This window comes from Scylla paramamosain, chromosome 7, assembly GCF_035594125.1.
Source record: "Scylla paramamosain isolate STU-SP2022 chromosome 7, ASM3559412v1, whole genome shotgun sequence".
NCBI lineage: Eukaryota > Metazoa > Arthropoda > Malacostraca > Decapoda > Portunidae > Scylla > Scylla paramamosain.
The window spans coordinates 4,915,001-4,937,139 of record NC_087157.1 but is presented as its reverse complement, the minus strand read 5'-3'; the positions used below and the strand labels follow the sequence as shown (position 1 = coordinate 4,937,139).

The following is a 22,139-nucleotide window of genomic DNA, read 5'->3' as shown; positions in this document are numbered from 1 at the left end:
AGACAAAGGACTTCCCCTAGTGACTACCCACACAACACTTCATTACAACCACTCCACCATGCAGCCAGCTCCAGCTAAGCAGCCTAGCATGTTCTCAGGCCTGTGTACAAGCTTGGATCCACTACACACAAGATAAACATCAACGTTTATAACCTGGGCTCATGTTGTGAAGCAAGTACCTAAAACTCCACCCAGGGAACTGTGGCTACAACAGAAAAGTCTCCATTTTCTCTATCCTCATTTTTCTTCTTTGCATGTTTTAATCTTTATTCTCTTATCATTCCTTTCTTTCATATTATTCAGTACATACTTACACCTCACCCATTTCAATGGAAATTATCCTCTTCCACCCAATGTACCAACCATATTAATGTAAACATAGTTTATTTTTACCTTCCTACCCATATGTGCTAAAACATACATCTTTAAACTGTGTCACAACAGGTGGATAGATTAAAGTGAGGTGCTTGGGGGAGCAGGGTCCCAGTTTGTCAGATTGGAGAGGTAAAAGCTTAGTCTACCTTGCAAAGTGTACCAAGAACACAAACCATGTTTAGACAGCGGATGGGTTGAAATACCATCTCGAGGAGGGGTATCTCTGGCTGCCATTTTTCTTTCAATACCCATCAATTAGCAATGCTTTAACAGTCCAACAACCTTACACAGCAGCTCAGTCTCACTGGTTATGATACTTCACTGAAAAACTCAATAGTCAAAAAGAACAAGTGTACACAACTAACCTTTATCCCAAGCCGAATGTACTGCTGTGAGCGGGCATACTTCATGTTGGTGGCGAGCTGCTGGATGGAGCCGTTGGCGGAGTATGCATCCACAAAGAGTTTGTTGATGTGGTTCCACAATGGTCGCAACACAAGGCGAACCAACACATCCTCCAAGATGGCATCCAAATTTAGAAATTCTGTTGCTTTGAGCTGCAATGAGAATGCATTTTGAGAAATTCCTGAACAAAAACATGCACAATTGTAAATTACTAAAGAAACAGCAAATTCAGATACCCTATCCAATGCAAAAACATTTTGTAGCTTCTCATTCATGTAGCTGATCAATGAAAATAAAATTAAGGAATGTGAAAAAATCATATAGTATGAAAGATTTTCAAAAAAAGAACAGAACTTGAATTTGATTTAAATGCATACAATATTTGCAGATAATTACATCAGAAGAACATTTACCAATTCTAGAAAGAAAATGTAAAAGGTTTTTCACTTAAGCCCACTACCTTACCGTATTTAAGATAGTGATGTTAAAGGACTTACATTACTCTGTTGTTTCTTTACAATTGCCTCAAACTCCTTCTCTCCACTTGTCACTAAATAATTCTTCATCCCTGACATGAACTGCCGTACATTGCGAGTAACAATGGCTGGGTCCTTCTCAGGGCTCTCCAAGGTACAGGTGATGAAGTTGCTCACTGCCTGACTGAAGGTTGTTGATGTATCATTGCCCAGATCCACAGCATATGCTCTTATGGCAACACCATTCTCAGCATCTTGTCTGTGTCTTAGAGCCAGGAGCTGCGGTGACACTGTAAAAACAAAAAGGGTTAATGCCATATTGCTAAAAGTGACTTGTCAGATCAATCAGATAACAGTCATTGTATTTTGTAAACATTATTTCACTCATGGCTTTGACTAGTGCACTACAATAATAGTTGCAATAGTTTTTTACTTACTTATTCTTGAGCGCTGCTGTGTGTCAAGGTTGTGGGCATGGGCAAGGGAGAGGGTAGGTGTTCCTGAAATGGATCCAGCATCCTCATCATCACTAACAGCTACATTCTCACCACCCGTCACATGCACAAAGGAGTCTGTATCAGTGACTCCAGCACCACCCATGTCAGAGTCTTCTAGTGTGTTGGTGCACAGAGCTGGCGTTGCTGTCAAACTACGCGGATAATGGTCCACAGACGAGTCATCCTCAGAATGCATGAAAGGCTCCCACTTGCGTGAATCCCAAGGCTCAGAGAATTCTGTGCCCGAGTCACTTACAGTTGAGGGGAAGTAATGAGTGGGAAGAGGTGGATGGATGCGCTCCTCGGGAAGGATGCTGCGAGAGGTTTTGTGGTTTGAAGACTTCTGATGCTGGTCCTCCCCACGAAAACTGGCACCGTGACTGCCAACATTGTCATACTCACTGATGCGTGTTATAGAGCTTGGTGCTATGGAATGTGCATCTGATGGCATTAGATCAGGATGTTTCTCTGAGATTAAATCCTGAACAGTTCTTTCTCCAGGTATGATCACACTATCAGATTCTCCATTATCATCTACAGGAAATCTGCTCTCTCCACCTGGTATGTCCTCTGTATCTGAACCATGAAGATGGTACTCCCAAGAGGATGCCAAGTGACAACCAATGTCTGCATTCTGGTCTCCATTTGATGCATGAGAATCAATGCCAATTCTTGGCGGCACTATGGGCTTTCCTCGTCCCCCAAGTCTGGAATGCCTGCGTACTTCATTTCGTCCCTGGCCATTGGCTAAATGCCTTGCATTGAGTTTATTCTTTTCATTCTCAATGTTTCTATTGGTCTCCTCTTCTGTTCTGATACTGCCAATTTCATTTGTTCTCCCATTTGCAAGATTTTCTGTGCTGGATGCTGAAGGTAAATCTTCATTAGAGTCTATGATGCCTAGTGAGTTGTGGCTTTTTCTGGTCTTCCATTGGATGTTAGAGTCTGAATAGCGGTTGTTTACTTTTTTTGGCAATACATTTGAGGCCTTGTTTATTCTTGCTTGTGGCTGTAATTCCTTTAAAGCATCTGCTGGCTCCATGTAGAAGGGACTGGAATTTTTTCGGTAAGAGCTGATAGAATCTGTGCTGTTGCCGTTGGCATTCTTTTCGTTACCAGTACTTTCATCACCAACATTAGTTTCTGGATTGTAAGTAAAGGGTGTTGATTTTGAATTTTTTGCTATTTCGCTCAAATCCCCCATTGACTTTGAAATTTCATTACGAGGTTTGAAAGTTAACATTTTGGGCTGAGATGGACTTGGTGTTGAAGGGATCTCACGAGGAGGACTAGACCACAAATCCTCATAGTCACTCATCTTGTCCACCACGGATGATCTGCAGTACAAGGCATTACTGTCAATAATATTTGCCTCATGATAATGGTTGGAATGTCTCCTTTTGTCTCGTTTTCCATTCCTCATTCTGACCCTTGACATACCCTCCTCGCCCACTGGGGTGCTCGGTCCACAGGGAGTACAAGGGGTGCTCTGGGGTGAAGTTATCTGCTGTCGAATCTGCAAATGAAGGCCATCTCTGTAGCCATTTAAGGTTCCACTTTGGTTGCCATTGGGTGTTGAGCTAAGAGCATTTGATGGGGTGGTATTGCTATTGCTTGGAGAAATTTCAAGATTTGATATATGAACTGTCATTCCTTCCTGACTTTCATCAACCTGCAGTGGGAGAGCTTTCACCTGATTGACATTTAGTGTTAAAGTGGTGGTGACAGTAATGTTTGATGGTGATGTCGTTATGCAAGGCCGTGCCCAGCGAGGGGGTGGCACTGGTGCTTGGCTTTGACGAGAAACAATCTCCCCATTTTCACTGGTGGGGGTTCCTATGTCAGATCCTATGGGTGGGCTGAACCTAGCTGCAGGCACAGGTTTGCTTTGCAATCTCTGTGAGCTTGGTGGACTAATCTGGCTAGTCCGCTGCACACCAGGTGGACTGGAGCGGGGTGGAGGTACTGGCTTTGCGCCTGGAGTGCTGGGCTTTAGCTGACTGACTGGAGTGGCTGGTTGGGAACGGAAGGAGGTGAATGTTGGCTGTTCCTTCAAGAACTCTTCAAGGGGGGCCAAGTTCAAGTTTAGGGATGAGCGGTCCCCTGGAGATGGTAGTGGAGGAGCTGGTCTTACTGGTGTGAGTGGTGATGTGGAGCCTCCTGCAGAGCTGCCCAGTGACCCTCCAGATGCACACACTCCTGCAAGTGTTTGTGGTGACAGGAGACTGGTGGAGGATGTCCCTCGTGTAACACCACCTTTTCCAAAACTGCTAAAGGACAGGTCGTGTGGGCGAGGGGAAGGCGTTGGGGCATTGCTGTGGTGACTCTCAGCTGTTGGTGTGCTAGCTGTGGGACTGGCCATCACTGTTCCCCAAAATTCTGAAAGCAAATAATGGCAGAGTGTAATACTTAGCAAGGACATGTATGCTATATTTTCCTTTGCATAACCTTAACTTTTTAAGCATTAATTTAAAACAAATTCTACACACCTTCGATACCTTATTGAACCTCATTATTCCCTTCAAAGGCCTACATATCCATCCTAGGATTTATATGATTATGTTTCTGTATTGTATTTTACATATCAGCTGTCACGGGGACCTAGATTGTGTGTGAATTGAATTGAATTTATTGAGTAAGCTCAGACCTTATATAAAAGTATGGAGCACAGCTCTCCAGCAAAAGAATACAAACATTATATACAGAATTATAAACAGAATGTGCATAATATTACATAAGAAAAAATACATAAAAATTAAATACACTGTAAGCAATGGCAAAAAAATGAAAAAAAAAAAAAGTGTATGCATATATAATGATACATACTATTACTAATTAAGAAATTAGAAAAACTATTGACCTGTTTTGCACACTATTTATCTAAACATGCATAGCACCATCCTTAAAAACAAAGATAATTTCTTCATCACACTTGAACTTATACTTTGCATGAACAAAACATGTTTGAATTGTGTTGGCCTATTTATGTAATAATTTGGTATATACATATTATGTAACCTAACAATTTCCACATCCGTACATTCAAAAAGAACATGAAATTCATCTCCTACTACCTCAACATTACACTTATTACATATCCTATCTTCTCTACTGACACCTTGATACCTACCAACATTTACAGGAAGTCTATTATTACAAGTTCTAAATTTAGTCACTAATAATCTGTCACCCTTTGTTAACTTTTCTAAATATTGTTCTCTGCCAAAATCTGTCTTAAACACCCTATAATTGCTACTTAATGATTTTGTTTCTAAATTATGATGCCAAGTTACAAGCCACTGATCTTTCAATCTCTGTTCCACAGCTTTCTTCACCTATATTGAATTAGGAACATCTTGCAATAACCACATACCGGACATTCCACAGTCATTACAAATATTCTTTATACAAGCTAACCATGGAGAAGTATAAAGCCCTAACCTATCCAGCTGCAATAGACATTGGTACATTACATAATACAATTTAGTATTTTTACCTGAAATTAGCCTAGACCAATAACCTATCTTTTTTTTTTCTTTATATAAATATCAAGTGGAAATACACCCAGTTCACCATACACCATGTCATTTCAAGTATTCTTATGAACACCCAAAACCTGTTTTAAAAATTTCATGTACATATACTCTAACTCCCTAACAATATGGTAACCCCAAATTTCAGATGCATAAGTCAATATAGGTAACACCGTGGCGGTAAATAATTCGAGTTGTATATCCACTGGCAAGTCAAACTTACTACACTTACTTATTAATAAGTGGACACTACTTGCACCAACCCATTCGTTAAGAAAATCTTATAACTTAGATAATAAAGGTTTAAGACGCACACAAGCATACTGTGTCCTCGGCTCATAATGATCCCCCTCCTGCTCTTCCTGCTTCCTCACTGATGCAGGTAAGGGTCACGGCTCGTGTTCTACCCTCGGCATTGTAAGCGCGGGACTGAACTTGCTCTCCTCGGCACAGTGACACGAGAATGTGGCAGTGGAAGTCATTTTAGCTGACCCAAAACTACACGTCAGTTACGTTGTGTGAATGCGCATTGTTGGCGAGGTTTTCCACGGCTCTAAATGGCTGACAGACCGTGGTGGCGCCAAATGTTAGTGCGATATTAGTGCACAGGTGCTGATGTATGAATTGTGAGCCAAATAACACAGATAAGTGACTGACAGAAATTAATATTTAGAGAATTGAATATACTAAATCATATAAATGTATTACTTCTATGGTTTTGAAAGGAGTCTTCATTGCAGTGATTCAGCTTCATTAATTGAAAAGCGCATCACTGCCGCTAATGAAAAATAATCATAATCTTATATTTTGTTTCATTCTTGTATCTGATTGGCTAAAGACCTTATCACATTCTAGAATCGAGGCCTCTGATTGGTGCGCCTGGTGGGTGCCGAAGTTTTTAGCTCCAAGCTGCTGAGCGCTCCAAGAAGGGGGCGCAAAGGTATACCATACCCTCTGACGAACAGGTTCCCAGTAAGACTGTGCAATGCCTGGATTTTCTACTGAAGATTTTGGCACAACACTCCATAATACGAGATTCAACAACAACAAGAGGAAACAACAAGCAATGGACGCCCAAGAGACCCTCGGTGAGAAGGGGAACGGGAAGGAGAAAGTGACCAAGAACAACAAGAAGAGGCGGCTGGAGAGCCTCGAAGACTGCACCAGCCACGAGAAGACGGTCACTGAAGGCTGTGCAGAGATGAAACACCGTGCCAAAAGAAGCAAGGGAGGAGATAAAAGCCGCACGAAGAAAGCGGATCGTGAGCAAGAAGTTTCGAAACACAATAAGAATGAGAAAGTGGATGGCGTTGAAGGGGTTACGGAACACAAAATTCAGAGGCACGGGAATGACATCAAAGACAAGAAAACGATGAGTACTGAATGTTTTTATCCGATTATGGACCGCACCAAGAGGAAGAGGCAGAATAACGACGATGACGAGAAGCAGGACAAGAGAAAGAAGCACGACACGGAGGAAACGAAAAACCAGGACAAGAAGAGGAAGAGGCAGGTCAAGGAGGACGACGAGAAGCAAGACAAGAAGAGGAAGAGGCAGGTTAAGGAGGAAGACGAGAAGCAGGGCAAGAAGAGGAAGAGGCAGGTTAAGGACGACGACGCGAAGCAGGACAACAAGAGGCAGAGGCAGGACACGGAGGACGATGAGAAGAAGGACAAGAAGAGGAAGAGGCAGGACGCGGAGGACGACGAGAAGCAGGCAAAGAAGAGCAAGGGAGAGGGCAGGAGAGAACGAAAGAAGGGGGGGAAGATGGAGTGCTGTCAATGCGTTAAGCACGGCATCAAGAGATGGAAGATGAGAGGGTGGTATAAAGATGACGTGGTGAGGCTGATGGTGGATGCCAAGAGGGTCAGCAAGGAGAGGAACGTGAGCAGGTGGTGCCGTTTTAATATTGGGGAACAAAACCTGGTGTACGCGACCGTGCGCGGCCACGGGTGCCTTGTCCAGCTTGACAGCGGCTCCTCATGCAGCCTCATGAAGCTGCCACTGGCCCGGAAGCTGGGAATCGTTACGGGGAAGCACGAGACGGTGAAGAAATACTTATTTACCTGGGCTGGCATGCTGGAGTTGGACGTGATCGAGCTGGACGAGGTGGTGGTGATGCTGCATCGCGAAGTGGCGGTCAACACGCGCATGACGGTCATTGTACGGGGGGATGTGAGAAAGTACCCCTTCAACCTAATAGTTATGTCCATGAGCCGCCTGCTGGAGGCCGAGGTGCGGCAGGAGTTCCATCCCGACGACAGCAGCATCCTGTTCCTGCGTCACCCAAAACGTCTACGGCGGAGACAACCTTCGGACACACAACGCAAAACTTTCATGTTTGCCGCACGAGCGTTAGGCATCGAGGAGCCGCTGACGGTGATGGTGAACACTGGTAACGTGTCAACATTCTCTATCACTAAGACTGGTCAGGACAAGATGCTGTGCAGGAAAGGAAAATCGACTGTGCCGCCGAAACGAGTCCTGTTGCACTTTGGCAGCGGCACAGACACTCTGCGAAAGATGGACACGATATACATGCGCCACTGGTTTGACTTCGTGTTTGGACGAACGCTGCTGTGTAAATTACAAGCAGCGATAGATTATGATGATTTGTCCATGACCTTGACGCTCAACGGAAAACGATATCGCTTCGACATCCTCACTCACGTCCTCCGTCTGCGTACGCCCAGTGGTGCCGCGTCCACTCAGCCTCCGCCTTGATTTTATTGATTGATTGATTTTTTTGTTTTGTTTCGATTTGTTATCCATCAGGGAGGTCAGCAGAGGCAAGAAATAGATGAATAAAAATCCCGCTCAAAGAAGATCCCAAACGAAAATAGGAGCAGTGAATAGAGTAGAAAAAAAAAGTCTGGATTAAGGATATAAAACTGTGTTCTTCATTGAGGATATTAGACTAAGAAAATGAAGATTACGGACTGAATTATATATATATATATATATATATATATATATATATATATATATATATATATATATATATATATATATATATATATATATATATATGTTACAGTCAATACCTGAATCCAGACAATTTGTAAAGTGACTTATTTTTTCAGGCAATTTGTGAACTGCCTGGTTAGGTTAGGTTAGGTTAGGTTAGGTTAGGTTAGGTTAGGTTAGGTTAACCTAACCTAACCTAACCTAACCTAACCTAACCTAACCTAACCAGGCAGTTCACAAATTGCCTGAAAAAATAAGTCACTTTACAAATTGTCTGGATTCAGGTATTGACTGTAACATATATATATATATAAACGGGGATGCGTTACATAATGACGCAAGTCTTGATAGTGTTCTAGCGAAAAATGTTGAAAAAGAATATTTCAGTGTGTGTGTGTGTGTGTGTGGCCAGTTTTCCTTTTCTTTTATAATATAATCAATAATAGACAGTCAACTTCATTTAGTCACTTTAGTAGCGCGTTCGGAAATAAGAGACAATGACCATCACACAACGCTTATAATTTTCTTCAACTTTTTTTTTTATATTCATCTTCCTCCTCTTTTTTTTTCAAGTAATTCTTCTTCAACGTACCCTTTTCTTCACATTATTATCTTCTACTTCTTGTTTTTGTGTCCAACCATCACAACAACGGAGGCAAGCCACGCAATACCATCACTTCCTTCATTGTTTCTACGTATAACTTAGAGAGAAATAAAGTGCTTTCCCCAAAAAAGTCAATGCTAAGCCCTTGTACAACTGTTTGGCACGTCTTTCCGTAATTACTAACCAACCACTCAGAGACATCTTTTCCTTCCCCTTCTTTTCTGTACATATTGTATATAAAGAACAAAGCTCTGAAGACTGTTACTCCTCTCATCAACACAAGTCAAAGTCGTTGTCTAACACTGGGCGGTTATCAAGACTATGGACTCTTTCAAGAGGGAAGCTTCAAGACACTCATCCTCTAATTTTTTACAATCGTTTCTGACTCTTGTTTGGGGACTGGTGCCTCAGGGGACTTTTTTTTTTTTCCTTGATTTTGTTGGCCTTGGCAGGTACCCCTCTTAAAAAATAAAAATAAATAAATAAATACATAAAATAAATAATAAAATTAAGAAAAAGGATGATCTCGTGGGCAAGGAGGTGCTGTCCGCCAGGTAGGGGATACTTTTTGCACTAACTCAGTCGCTATGGCACTCTTATAACTGGCAATCGTAGTGGTGACATCGTGGACATTCACTGGGGTAAGCAGATGTCATGAATGAGGCATTGCAGTAAAGGATTATTAACTTCCCGGACCATCAAACTACCCACACATTGGTAGAAAGGCAGAGGTCATTCCACCATTGAAGTGGAGAATCCTCCTCTCGCTCATTAAACTTTAATTACATTTCACGACCACGTACGTGTTTGGTACTCACCTTGTCCGAGCAGTGACAGAGAGCTGAGTTCATGGCGGGTCTTGGCCTCCTGGATGGTGCGGGGAAGCTTCAGCTGAACCGGCAACTCGTCGCTGAAAAATAAAACAAAAAGGTATGAAGGCGCCACCCACTCCTACATCATCCGCGGACTGAGGGCGTCCCGCTATTACCTGCAGGAGCTCGGGATGCATTGCAAGAAAGGCATGACTTGACAACAAGGCAAATTAATCCTGACATATATTACGCGAGTGACCTCCTGGGTACGTTTTACACACACACACAACTTTATCCCGGGATACAGAGAATGGGTGAACAAAAAATACGCAGCACAATGGCTAGACATAACGTCCAGCCTCCTTTCTGTCCTCACCAGCACTGAGAATAATAGGCGATGAGCGAAGGAAGGGTGTCGAAGCGATTTTCAGAAGCTTCGAGTGAGTAGGAGGAGCCGTCGTTGTGGATCTCAATGAGGTAGTGTTGGATGTAGGGTCCCTTGTCCGGCGGGAGGCGCACGCTGAGGGCTCGGGTGTTTAGCTGGCTGCTCTGTCGTACAATGAAGTTCTGAAAAGAGAGGAATTTCTTGGCTACCGGTAAGGAGATCAAAGGCTTCGAATATGTCTTGGAATGGATACGCATCGGTTTCGAATCATTTACTGATTACTTTGGCAAACCCTGACAGCTGATCCGAACTCACCTAATACGTTTACGGTGCTTAACCACGTGGCAAGATTAATGATCTTTTCATTATTAATTCAGAAACTGTTCATGATGGCGATAAAAATGTTTCTTAAGATGGGAGAAGTGTTAATGAATATATCTCTGGTTAAAAAAATAAATAAATAAATAAGTGTGGAAACGAGAATATGGAGGATTTACCATTATATATATATATATATATATATATATATATATATATATATATATATATATATATATATATATATATATATATATATATATATATATATATATATATATATATATATATATATATATATATATATATATATATATATATATATATATATATATATATATATATATATACAAACAAAAAATACGTGAAGACTCATGAACTTCTTTGGAACGACTTGGATATATTCATGTTCACAAAACTTTCACTCAGGGTACATGCACAGCTATTATTTCCACCAAACGCTCCCCTCAGTGCCCCGATACGGACAAGTGACGCCACCTACCCCTTCGTCTTTGCCCTGCAGGAGGTGAACGGCGCCGGATCGCTGTAAGTCAGGCAGGAACCAGATGGGGTAGCTTTTGATGAGTCGCTCTTCCAGCTGGATGAGGCACGGCTCACACTCCGACCCATCCCCGCTGCCAGTCTGCAGACGAGACCCCACCACCTCTTATTAGTACTCCATGACACTATGAATAGTGACCCTGCCTCTGACACGAGCACCGTCTAGATTTATATAAGGTACAAAGCACACCATAACTTGATTGGTTCCTGACCATGTATCTAATATATTCCTGAAAAAATTATTGCAATTGTCACACTGGCATTTATGAGTATGTTCAGCTGAATAAGAACATAAGAGAAGCTTTGAGTAATCATGCATTCATCACCCACAAGGCAAGAGAATCTGGCGGACGTGATGAACTTTGCTCCGAACAAAATTTGGGAAGATGCGTAATCGTATGTACGTTAACTTGAATGCAATACAAAATTAATCTGAATAATCCAACAAGACGCGAACCAATATAACTAAACGACAAAAAATGTTACTCTAAAATGACTACTACTATTACAACCACTACTACTACTACTACTACTACTACTACTACTACTACTACTACTACTAGTCACTCATCACTGTGGCTATTTACAACTCAAGAACTCATGCTTGGCCTTACAACAACTCGTCCACATCAGTAGATACAAGATTCCGAGAAAAGGGTGGAAAAAATAAAATGACATCGTTTCTTTTCACAGGGCGAGCACTGCCGTGGGTGAGAATGATGGATGAAGATTCAGTGGCTAGTAGTGATGTCCTCCGCCGCTCTCTTAGCTGCTAAAACTACTACATTTTTGGGTGTAAATATGCCATTAAAAGAAGAACAAAGATATTTACTACTAGCACTACTATTAGAACTATCTAACAACAATAACGATACCAGTAAAATTCTCTCTCTCTCTCTCTCTCTCTCTCTCTCTCTCTCTCTCTCTCTCTCTCTCTCTCTCTCTCTCTCTCTCTCTCTCTCTCTCATATATATATATATATATATATATATATATATATATATATATATATATATATATATATATATATATATATATATATATATATATATATATACGAGTATAAACAACCATTTCTGCTGCCATGAGACAATTATCGTACTTACAGCTCTTATTTAAACACATTCACATGCATCATTCGTATCGGAAGTAAAAATATTCCTACTTACATTTAAATACTTCGACAGAATATTCGTATTCGTAAAATATTCGGATGAAAATTTGTTTTATTGGCAGTTATCATCATATGTATGCCGTTCAGATCAGAGAGAGAGAGAGAGAGAGAGAGAGAGAGAGAGAGAGAGAGAGAGAGAGAGAGAGAGAGAGAGAGAGAGAGAGAGAGAGAGTGGAGTGTGTGTGTGTGTGTGTGTGTGTGTGAGTGTGTGTTACGTTGAATTTATATGTCAAGACACCACAGAGTTTTCATAAGATGGCGTACATTCCTTCCACCCTCCCTCCTCGTCGCCCCACAGGCAGAGCATCTACACACACACACACACACACACACACACACGTACGTCCCATTTCTCTTATCTACAGACCGTGTCAAAATCTTCACTTGAAAAAAACAAAAAAGTGATAATTTTTAATTTTTTTTTTTCACAAGCAAGAATTTGACAATCTTCAAAAAAAAAAAAAATTGAATACACTTTTCTTTACGAACAAAAATTTTACGACAATCTCCGAGCCTTATATTTTACTCCATTTTTTTTCTTTTTTCCACATCATATGACATTTTTTCTCCCTCTTCTTCACCCACCTGACCTTAATTCCCGGATGTTGCTCTCTCCCCCTACTCCGCCCGCCCTACCGCTCCCACCTGATCCCGTCATCATCATCCATCTCCCGCTACTCCACCGTCGCCGCTGCTGCGTAAGGGAATCGCTCCAAATATCTCCCTCGGAAGGACCACTTGGTGTCAGAAATGTCGTGTGCAGACTGTAAATCTCTCTCTCTCTCTCTCTCTCTCTCTCTCTCTCTCTCTCTCTCTCTCTCTCTCTCTCTCTCTCTCTCTCTCCTTGTATCCGATCTTTACCATCTTTCACGAGGCGTAACCATAACCCTACCGCCTCAGCCCGCCGCCCATCGCCTCCCGTACCTCATCACACCGTCACAGAAATTACGGGGTCTGCCTGCCGTCTACTTCCCCATGCCACCGCCCGTTCCTCCCCCTCCCAGATCCTTCTTCCTGTGCGGCGGTTAATCACTCTCTCCTCACTTCCCTGCATATATGAGCGAGTAGTGAAGGTTTAGCAGTGTTAGTGTTGTCGTTGCTTATTTGTATGCCCAGTGGTAAAAGTTGTGTTCTTCGAGGCATAATTTGAGGTTTGGATGAGGAAATGGCAGATCCACACGCCGCCTTCAAGCAATAGATGGCGCTAAGCTACGTCCCAGAGGTTTGTTGTTGTCGCTTCCTCCTAGAGTTCCAGTTAACACGACCGGTTGGTATCTTGTGAGTATTCGACTGTCAAAAAGCCGCCCTGCATATTTGAATCCCTCCGATAGCCAGAATGTTGCACGCTGCTGCCCTGACAGGTTTTGGGCAGGTTTAGGGTAGGTCACAACCTCTGCAGCACAGTTTTTAAGAAGAGACGACAATAAGACGTGGAAAGTTAAATATTTGGGTAAACGTTATTATTATTATTATTATTGTTATTATTATTATTATTATTATTATTATTATTATTATTATTATTATTATTATTATCATTATTATTATTATTATTATTATCATCATCATCATCATCACCATCATTATTTCTTTAGTATTTGTGTTAGTGTTGTTATTGTAAAACCTGTCTTAATGATAACAAGGTTGGCGCAGTAGAGGCGGGCCATTATCACAAGGCCTCGCAAGCAAAGCCGAGGTTTATCCGTTTCACGAAGGAGTAAAGTAACAGGTGATTAAATGTTCTTAACACGTTATATGCGGAAATATAACATGTCGCAGCACCTTTTATGACCTCGATGCTTTACCTCTCCCTCTCCCTGATCTGACTGGCGCTGAGATATTGAGGGAATACGCATTGGAGGGAATATGGTTCTGAACACGCACGGCTCCGGTAATTTTTCAGCAATCATCGACGGCAAGTCAGAGGTAACGTATTGAATACCTATAACGGGAGGCGGAAGAGCGTGTGGCAGGCCTAGCACGGCATCCCACCCGCCCCGCCCGCCCTTTTAACATGGAGTGATGAAGGCTGCGGCGGCCCGGCGCGTCACCACCACATTCCTGTACTGGCCGCCCTGCACGGTGCTGCGTGACATCTCAGCTGCCTTCGGAAATTATGTATGTTTATGGTAATAGCTCCACTGAGACAGAAAAGCAGCTGACTGTGTTAAGACGTCCACACACTACGTATGGACAAGAAAACATTCAAGGTATCATTGAATTATGTGTCAACACGAATCACCACAAGCAGATCGCTTACTCGGTGTGGGTGTTGCTCGCGGGCCAGCGCGGCGCGAGCCAGGACACAGGGACCAGATATGGACCAACACTGTGGCTCTGGCGGGTATAAATGACGTGTGCCGTAAAAGGAGACAGCCAGAGACTTACGATTCATCGGCATGATTGGCTGGGATGTACTATCTGGATGCGACGCCGGTGAAAAAAGTTAAGTCTTCACCACCTCCACGTTCGCTTCCCTCCTGCGGCTCATCCTGGATTTAAACTACGAAGTATCATGAGCCACGAGGAATCTGCAATCGCCCAGCTCAAGCAGTTCACGTATTTCTTGGATTTTCAACTCGGTGTGGTGCAGATGGTGCTACACGAGAGAGCACGGCGGGAGGAGGATGACGAATGCGCTAAATAGAGAGAGGAAGAAGCTCGCCGGCATGGGGTGACTGTGGGTGCCGCCCCCAGATCCTCCCTGCCTCCTGCTGCTCCGCCGAGAAAGTTGTCCCGCGAGTAACCAACCCCACAACGCCGCCACATTATTTGCCTTTGATGATCGTGCTCCGTTGCCACCCGCTGATTTTATGTTCCTCGACAGCTGTCCATGATAACTGAATGCCTGAAATAAAAACTTGCAAACGTTCACTCTCAGTTTTTCACTTCATTAAAAATAAATACAATTATAATAAACGAATCCATTACTGGATATCTGAGATGCAGTAATTGGTAATTGTGGGCGGCTGGACGGAGAATGCGAGCAGGAGGGCGGGAGGGAGGGCGGGAGGGAGGGAGGGAGGGAGGTAGGATCGTAAATGTTGCAGATAAATACTCGGGGTCAACCACTCGCTGCTCCACACGGGAACGTTCCCTTACTGCTGATGTATTTACTTGAAATTCACTTCAGCCTCGATAAATTATAATACAAATATAAATTATCTTACAATCTGCAATGTTCCTGATCGTGGTGAGTGAGGGACTGGTCTCTGTAAAATAGCGTTGTGTTGATTATCCGTCAGTCTGTGTTATTTACCGCATTCTCGGCTCTTACGTTACATCACACATGAATACTAAATAATCGCTTCAAGGATCCATTAGCTAACAAATACCAAAATTAAAACTTCGGTAATATAATTAAAATTATGAGTTTTCTTGGAAAATGTTCTTATTCTACTTGATGAGATAAGACGGAGCCAGGCGGGGGGGGGGAGGGGGGCGGGTGGAGAAGCAGCGCCCCGTGAACCCCGCGGCGGGTGATGAGGGCCAAGATAGAGTTGTAAGGGTATACTCCAAACTTTTCGAGAATTATTATAGAAATAAGTTTAAGTATGTTACACAAGTACACGTGTTTCCCTGAATCTTGTTTTACACCCAAAGTTAGCAGGCGGGTGTCCGTCAGGCGCACTCTGTAATTAAGGTGCAGGAAGGGAGGAAAAATTTCCTTGCTTAACTTGACTTGCCGTCCCCCAGCCATCCATTATTTCTCATAAGACAACAAATGAGGATGAAGCTGAGTGTACCCAACGAGTGCAATTTCCTCCACATCTCGAGAATGCGAGACGAGAGTAACAATTAGGCTTTATCATGCAACGGAGAGCAGCGCCCTGACAGCCCGCCCTCACCGCACTGCCAACACTCGCCGCCCCTAACAAATGCACCTCGACGTGGCGCCTCTTTCCTGTCGTCACGCGCCTTCCAATCTGCTTCACACAAATTGAAATTAATACAATGAAAACTTCTCGTGTCTGTGATATCAACACGATACCTCAGAGGCGAACAGCAAGGCAATAGAGCGGCAGACGGCGCGCGGGTAGCGGGGCAGCGAAGGAAGGTGTGAGTCAGCGTCTTAATATGGTGGCAGGCAGTAAGGGGCGGGTCATGGGGCGCGAACACCAGCCATCTGTTGTTGACGGTGTTCCCCTTCCTCCTTTCCTGCACGGCCGAGGGATGACCGCAAGGTGCGTGACCGAGGGCACACACATGTGCGTCCCGCCACGCCCTCACACCTGTCCGGGCACACGCAAGGCAGCAGTTTTTCCTTGGACCTCACACTGTCACTGGAGGCCATGAGCCACCTGCTGCATGACGCCTCTGTTTTAACGCAAGGCCGAAGCTGTGTCTATATAAACCATAGAAAGGGTATTCTGATCTAATAACCTTATTATATGTTTACGAAACAAGCGGAATGACCTTGAGTCAAGGAACATAGCATGAAGAAGGCGGTCCGCCATGCGTGTCCGCGGCTGCGGTGAGAGTGAGTGCAAACCGCGGAGGGAGACAGGAGTGGGAACGCTTAACTATGACACGCACAGCAACAAAATATAAAGTTACGTACTCGTACTTCACTGAAAGGAGAGACTGCTGCGTGTGATGATCGCTAAGCTTTTCCTTGTAGATGCATGATTCGTGTGTGTGTGTGTGTGTGTGTGTGTGTGTGTGTGTGTGTGTGTGTGTGTGTTAGTCAGGAGGCGCGGCGCGAGCTCTTCTATGGTGAGCAGTACGTGCGGTATGTGGGAGAGGCAGCACTCTTGGCCACGCATGGCAGCCCTCGAGAGAGCATCAGATCCTGAAGCAGCAGTTGTTTCGTCTGGCCAATCACGCCCCGCCCCGCCCCGCCTCGTCACGCCTGATGGCGAGGAAGGAGCGCTGCTTTCCCGCCTTCCAAGGTCTCCAGGTGATACATACGAGTTTGTGTATCCACAGGCCAGTCCCGTCAAGGCCACACTCTTGCTCCGCTCCGCTCCAGCCACACCACAGGAATTTGTCACTTTCTCAATATTCAGAAGTTTTCATTCTTCTTTGTTTCTCCTTCACAACAAAGTGTACACACACACACACACACACACACACACACACAGTCTCGATTATTATCTGCATCTTTAAAATATGTTAATTTTCTTATTTTCTTATTTTCATTCTTTTCTTGCTCCTTCTGAGCGTCTGGTGGCCGCATTCGCACAAAAATAAGTGTGAAAAATCACTTTCAACTTCCCATTCCGTGTCACAGAGACAATTTACAAAGCTTTCTTTCACATCGCTGCTGTCTTCTTCAACCGGAACGTGACAGATAAAAACATAAATTGCTCGTATTGCCAAAATGTCTTCCTAGGCGGCGGAAGCTCTCTAGAGACCAAGAAAAATCTGCCGCGACACAACATATCTCCCACGGACACACATAACCGTCTCGGGGCTGTACAGAAGCGTCCCTCGAGGACCCTAAATGTCTCCCAGGACACGACGGGGCCGACGGGAGGTGCTGAGAAACGGCGGCAGGTTAATAGGCACATCACTCAAGGCGGCCGCCGCGAGAGCACTTGAAGCTGTCATATCTCACCTGATTACCGGAGTCGTGTCCTCATCAAGATCCTGCTGCTCAGGTAGACTCCACGCCGCGCACACTGAACGCTACAGCTCCTCGCAGCCTTTGTGCACCTGCCACGTCACTTGCTTAAATCCTCGCGCACGGGCACACTGCTTTATAAGGACTCCACGGGGCAGGAGGGACGGAGTTCTGAGATGCGCTGCGACGAGGGATAAGCAAAGCGGCTCCGACCCTCCTGCCGGTAAGACGACACCAGCTCGAATCCCTCTCACGCCCGCAAACATGCTTCCCCACCTTGCCTCCGCCACGCAGCATGACGCCCCGCCCACACAATCCACAGGAAGTGAGGGTGGAAGGCAGATGGCAAACTACACACACACACACACACACACACACACACACACACACACACACACACACACACACACTGGCACAACAACAATAATAGTGAGGTTCCCGTGTGCCAGGCCAGGTGTTGCGGTGAGCACTCGCCTGGCAGTCCCCACACCTGTCTCACCACGCTGGCAGCCCCGCACACGTGCCTTGCAGGGACAGCCGCACGTCAACTTTCTCCCCTCCACTTTATCATTTACGCTGACTTGGAAGGGGAAAAAAAAAAAAGTTCTCGACATCGTTCGTAATTCCGTACTAATTTCCAACACAAAATGAGCAAGCTCTGTGAGTGCCGCCAGGCAAATGCGAGGACGTGTAAGAGGAAGGGAGGAAGGGTCGGGGTAAGGGGAGCGTGCAGATAAAATTAATTTCACTTGAGATTAACTTTACTGAGAAGGTGTTCCCAACCTACATTTTTTCCACAGGTTAATTAATTTCCAGGTGTAAAGCTGCACGTCCGACCTGGCTTAGCAAGACTTAAGAGGCGGCGCGAGGCGACGAGATAATGAGATGAGTTGATGGCTGTGAGGCGGAGGAACAGCAGCGACACTACAGGACATGCAGCTAGCGAGGCACAGGCACACCACAGCACAGGAGGGGAGAGGAATAAGGAACGAGAAAGGGAAAAACACCCGGCGTGCTGCTGACATGCTGGCGCCTTCAAGACAAGACAAGCGGCAGAGGTAGGATGTGTAACACTTAAGACTATGACTTGTATCCAGAAAAAGAGATTGCGAAGGAGTTCCAAGAGTTACAAATTGAAAATGTAATCTGGAGGAAGGAAGAAGAAAAAAATGAGAAGAGATGAGGACATGAAAGGAGAGGAGAGGAAAGACAAGGTAGAATCTGGTTAGTAAGAAGCCACTACCTGATAGTTGTCACCCTCAGACCCGTCACCGGCGTAGTCGTGCAGATCGTGAAGTGGAGGGCAGCGGGAGGAGGCCGAGATGGAGGACGTGTTGGTGTTGGAGATGGACGAGGAGGTGGTGGAGGAGGTGGTGTCGAAGGGGTGGAGGTTATTAAGCTGGTTGTTGTTGTTATGGTGGTTGTTATTGAGGATGTTGTTGGTATTGGAGTCAAAGATGGTAGTGGTGGTTACAGTGGTGGTGGTTGGAGGCGGAGGGGGGAGAAGAGTAGGGGGTGGGGGTGAGAGAGGCCCGCCGCCACCTCCACAATTTCCACCGGTGCCCAAGCTTCCCAACCCGTTAACAGGCATGTCTGAGGTGGTGGTGGGGGTTAGCGGCAGCCTACCCTGGCGGTGGTGGTGCTGGTGGTGGAGGCTGCTGGCCAAGGGGGAGAGATCACCACTGGGGCGTCGTACTCCACCGCCTGTCCCCCGCTGCTGGTGGGGGTGGGTGTGCTGGGGGGAGGCGTTGACACGGTTGGGGACCCAGGAAGGGTGGTCCACGCCTCGGGGGGAGGGGGGGGACTCTGTGTTGGTGGAGAGCTGTGTGTGGGCGGGAATAATGTGGGAGAGAATGATGGGGTGGGAGGAGGGGGCGGGGAGTTTGGAGGAGAAGCCTGGAGTGGAGTGTTCTCGCTGCCTCTGGTGTTGATGGTGGTGGTGGTGACGGTGAGGTGGCGGTGGCGCTCCTGTGTTGTGGTGGTGCTGGTGAAGGAGGAGGCCGCCCGTAACGCCTGCTCGAGTGACTGTGAGGACTGACTCTCCCACACCTGCCAGATACTGCTCAGCGACACCATTTCCTCTGAAAAGACACAAGAACGACACTGGTGAGCGCCTCTACTCTCGTCTCAACACACACACACACACACATAACAATACTCGCAACTCAACAATCGGAAAGCCTTTTCATTCTCCACTCACCTCCTCAAGTTTCACGTTAGACAAGCAGAATGCACTCATAACATTTTACTATGGCGTAATTACAATCATTATTATCAGTCGTGTGTGTGTGTGTGTGTGTGTGTGTGTGTGTGTGTGTGTGTGTGTGTGTGTGTGTGTGTGTGTGTGTGTGTGTGTGTGTGTGTGTGTGTGTGTGTGTGTGTGTGTGTGTACCCATGTGTCTATCTGTGGGTGCTTAAGATGGCGGCCAGTAACATGTGAGCCACACCTGAAGAACTGGAAGCGACAAGTACAGTCCCTCTCCCTCCGATGGCAGCCGTCACATTTCCTGAAGCGGCGAGGCAGGATGCGGCTGAGTGCCTTGGAGAGCTTGGTGCTGGAGGGCGGCGTGATCACCACCACCTCGTGCAGACCCATGGCGCGCCCGCGGTCGAGTGTGCGTCTTTACAGAGCAAGTGGAAGAAGTTGCGAGTCAGCCACCGAGGAGCACGTGCGAGGTAGTCAGGAGCGCACGACAGACACGCGCACGTGAAAAGTCGCTGGAGCACGTGCGGAAAGGGGCACGAACAGGCGACAGCGCGCGTCACTATCAACACACCTGATAAGGCTAACCACGGATTTGTGTAACACCACCACCACAACCTCCTCCTGTGACTCCTGCTTCACTTCCTGCAGCTCACTTCACGCCTATATGAGTTTCAGGGCGCTGCTATGACCTTAAAGCCTCCCCAGTGAATTCACACGTCCTGAAGGCGCCGGCGGTGGTGGTCGTGGTTCTGGCTGCGGTAACACTGACACTGGCGCACCGTCACTGGGCCTGAACGAACCACCAGCTACATCGTGACGAGGCTTGAGGGTACACACTTCAATGTTTTCTTCCTCTCTTTTAGTAAACTGTATACCACACGTGCCTCTCTATGTTCTGTATATGTTTGTTTGTTTACTAACAATGCACTTACTTCGTGTGTATTTTTCTCGACACTGCGAAATAGGAAAATGTACTGTATATACATCTTACATAAATGAAATAAGATGTAATTTGCTTTCCTCTTTCCCCCCTCCCCCCTGCCAAAAAAGTTGGTGGGTATAACAACGTAAATTTTCAAGCAAGTCACGACAATAGTAACACGAGTACGACACTATACGAACACGACCACTACGACGACTCCCCACAAACACAAGTCTGACGAGAACGTGACGGGTGGAGGCGGTGGAGGCAGTGTGGCATACAGGCGAGAGAGAAGAAATAACGTTATACTGGGGAAAAGAGGACTGATTGTGTGGAGGATAAGCAGAATCAGGGTCATGAGGGGATCCGGTACTTATCGGCAAGTGGATTGAGAGGATCCTGCGTTCCTAACACCGTCTTTAGTCATTCATTGAGATAGAGAGGTTTCTACGCAACACCACCACCACCAACAATAACAGCGAAACAAAGTGGACTGATTAATGCTTGAGATTTTACATCCAGAATACATACAAAGAACTTCCACAGTAAGTTATCCACACACTCATCCACACATGCACTCAAACTCGCCGCGTCTCTGTCAGTAGTCTGAGTGACACGTGTCCGCAGTGACAGGGGAGGTCTGTTGCAATAGCGTGGCCTTGTTATTAAAGGTGGAAGGTGGGGATGGGGGAGGAGATGAAGGCTGAAATGGGTTTCTATAGTGTATCCCCTTCTTCCTGTACCATGGCAGCGGTAGTACTCTCTCTCTCTCTCTCTCTCTCTCTCTCTCTCTCTCTCTCTCTCTCTCTCTCTCTCTCTCTCTCTCTCTCTCTCTCTCTCTCTCTCTCAACATTAAACACAGAGGAAATAAAATAACATTAAATTACAAAATGGAGCTGCATTCTTAAGATAAAAACTATCACTGCCCTGTTCATTTATGTAAAACCCAATCTCTCTCTCTCTCTCTCTCTCTCTCTCTCTCTCTCTCTCTCTCTCTCTCTCTCTCTCTCTCTCTCTCTCACAGTAATTTCGGGCGCCGGTGGCCTCGGAAGTCGCCGCCGCTCCGCCGTGAGGGCAGCGCCTATCTGTACTATCTGGGCGGCACACCCTTTCACTGATTGGTTTATCAAGCTCTTCATGGGAGTGTTTATAGCTGGCACGCAGCGACACAGACGGGTGATAAGTGGCCACATTTTACTCCGTGTCTACCTTTCGTCTGCATGGGTCACGTGCCGCCCACCTGTGTGTGTGTGTGTGTGTGTGTGTGTGTGTGTGTGTGTGTGTTTCACGAGCACACACAACGGGTACATTATTTTAGTCTCCTTGCTCAACTAAATCTT

At 45.4% G+C, this 22,139-nt stretch overlaps 1 protein-coding gene across 7 annotated transcripts in view; it reads right to left on the bottom strand.

Moving 5' to 3' along the window:
* LOC135101944 (protein sprint-like) overlaps positions 1–22,139 on the bottom strand; it is an 82,010-nt gene that overhangs the window by 8,175 nt on the left and 51,696 nt on the right. For 4 of the 7 annotated variants that reach the window (XM_064006369.1, XM_064006367.1, XM_064006365.1 and 1 more), the window contains 7 exons: positions 19,298–19,752; positions 10,876–11,016; positions 10,047–10,237; positions 9,677–9,768; positions 1,694–4,132; positions 1,278–1,546; positions 741–932 (listed from right to left, as the gene is read on the bottom strand). In XM_064006369.1, the coding sequence (XP_063862439.1) occupies positions 741–932; positions 1,278–1,546; positions 1,694–4,132; positions 9,677–9,768; positions 10,047–10,237; positions 10,876–11,016; positions 19,298–19,747 (3,774 nt within the window). In that variant the 5' untranslated portion in view covers positions 19,748–19,752. Of the gene's footprint in view, positions 1–740; positions 933–1,277; positions 1,547–1,693; positions 4,133–9,676; positions 9,769–10,046; positions 10,238–10,875; positions 11,017–18,914; positions 19,753–20,118; positions 20,358–22,139 lie in introns of those variants that run through there. The other 3 variants (XM_064006363.1, XM_064006368.1, XM_064006364.1) reach the window with 3 other exon arrangements.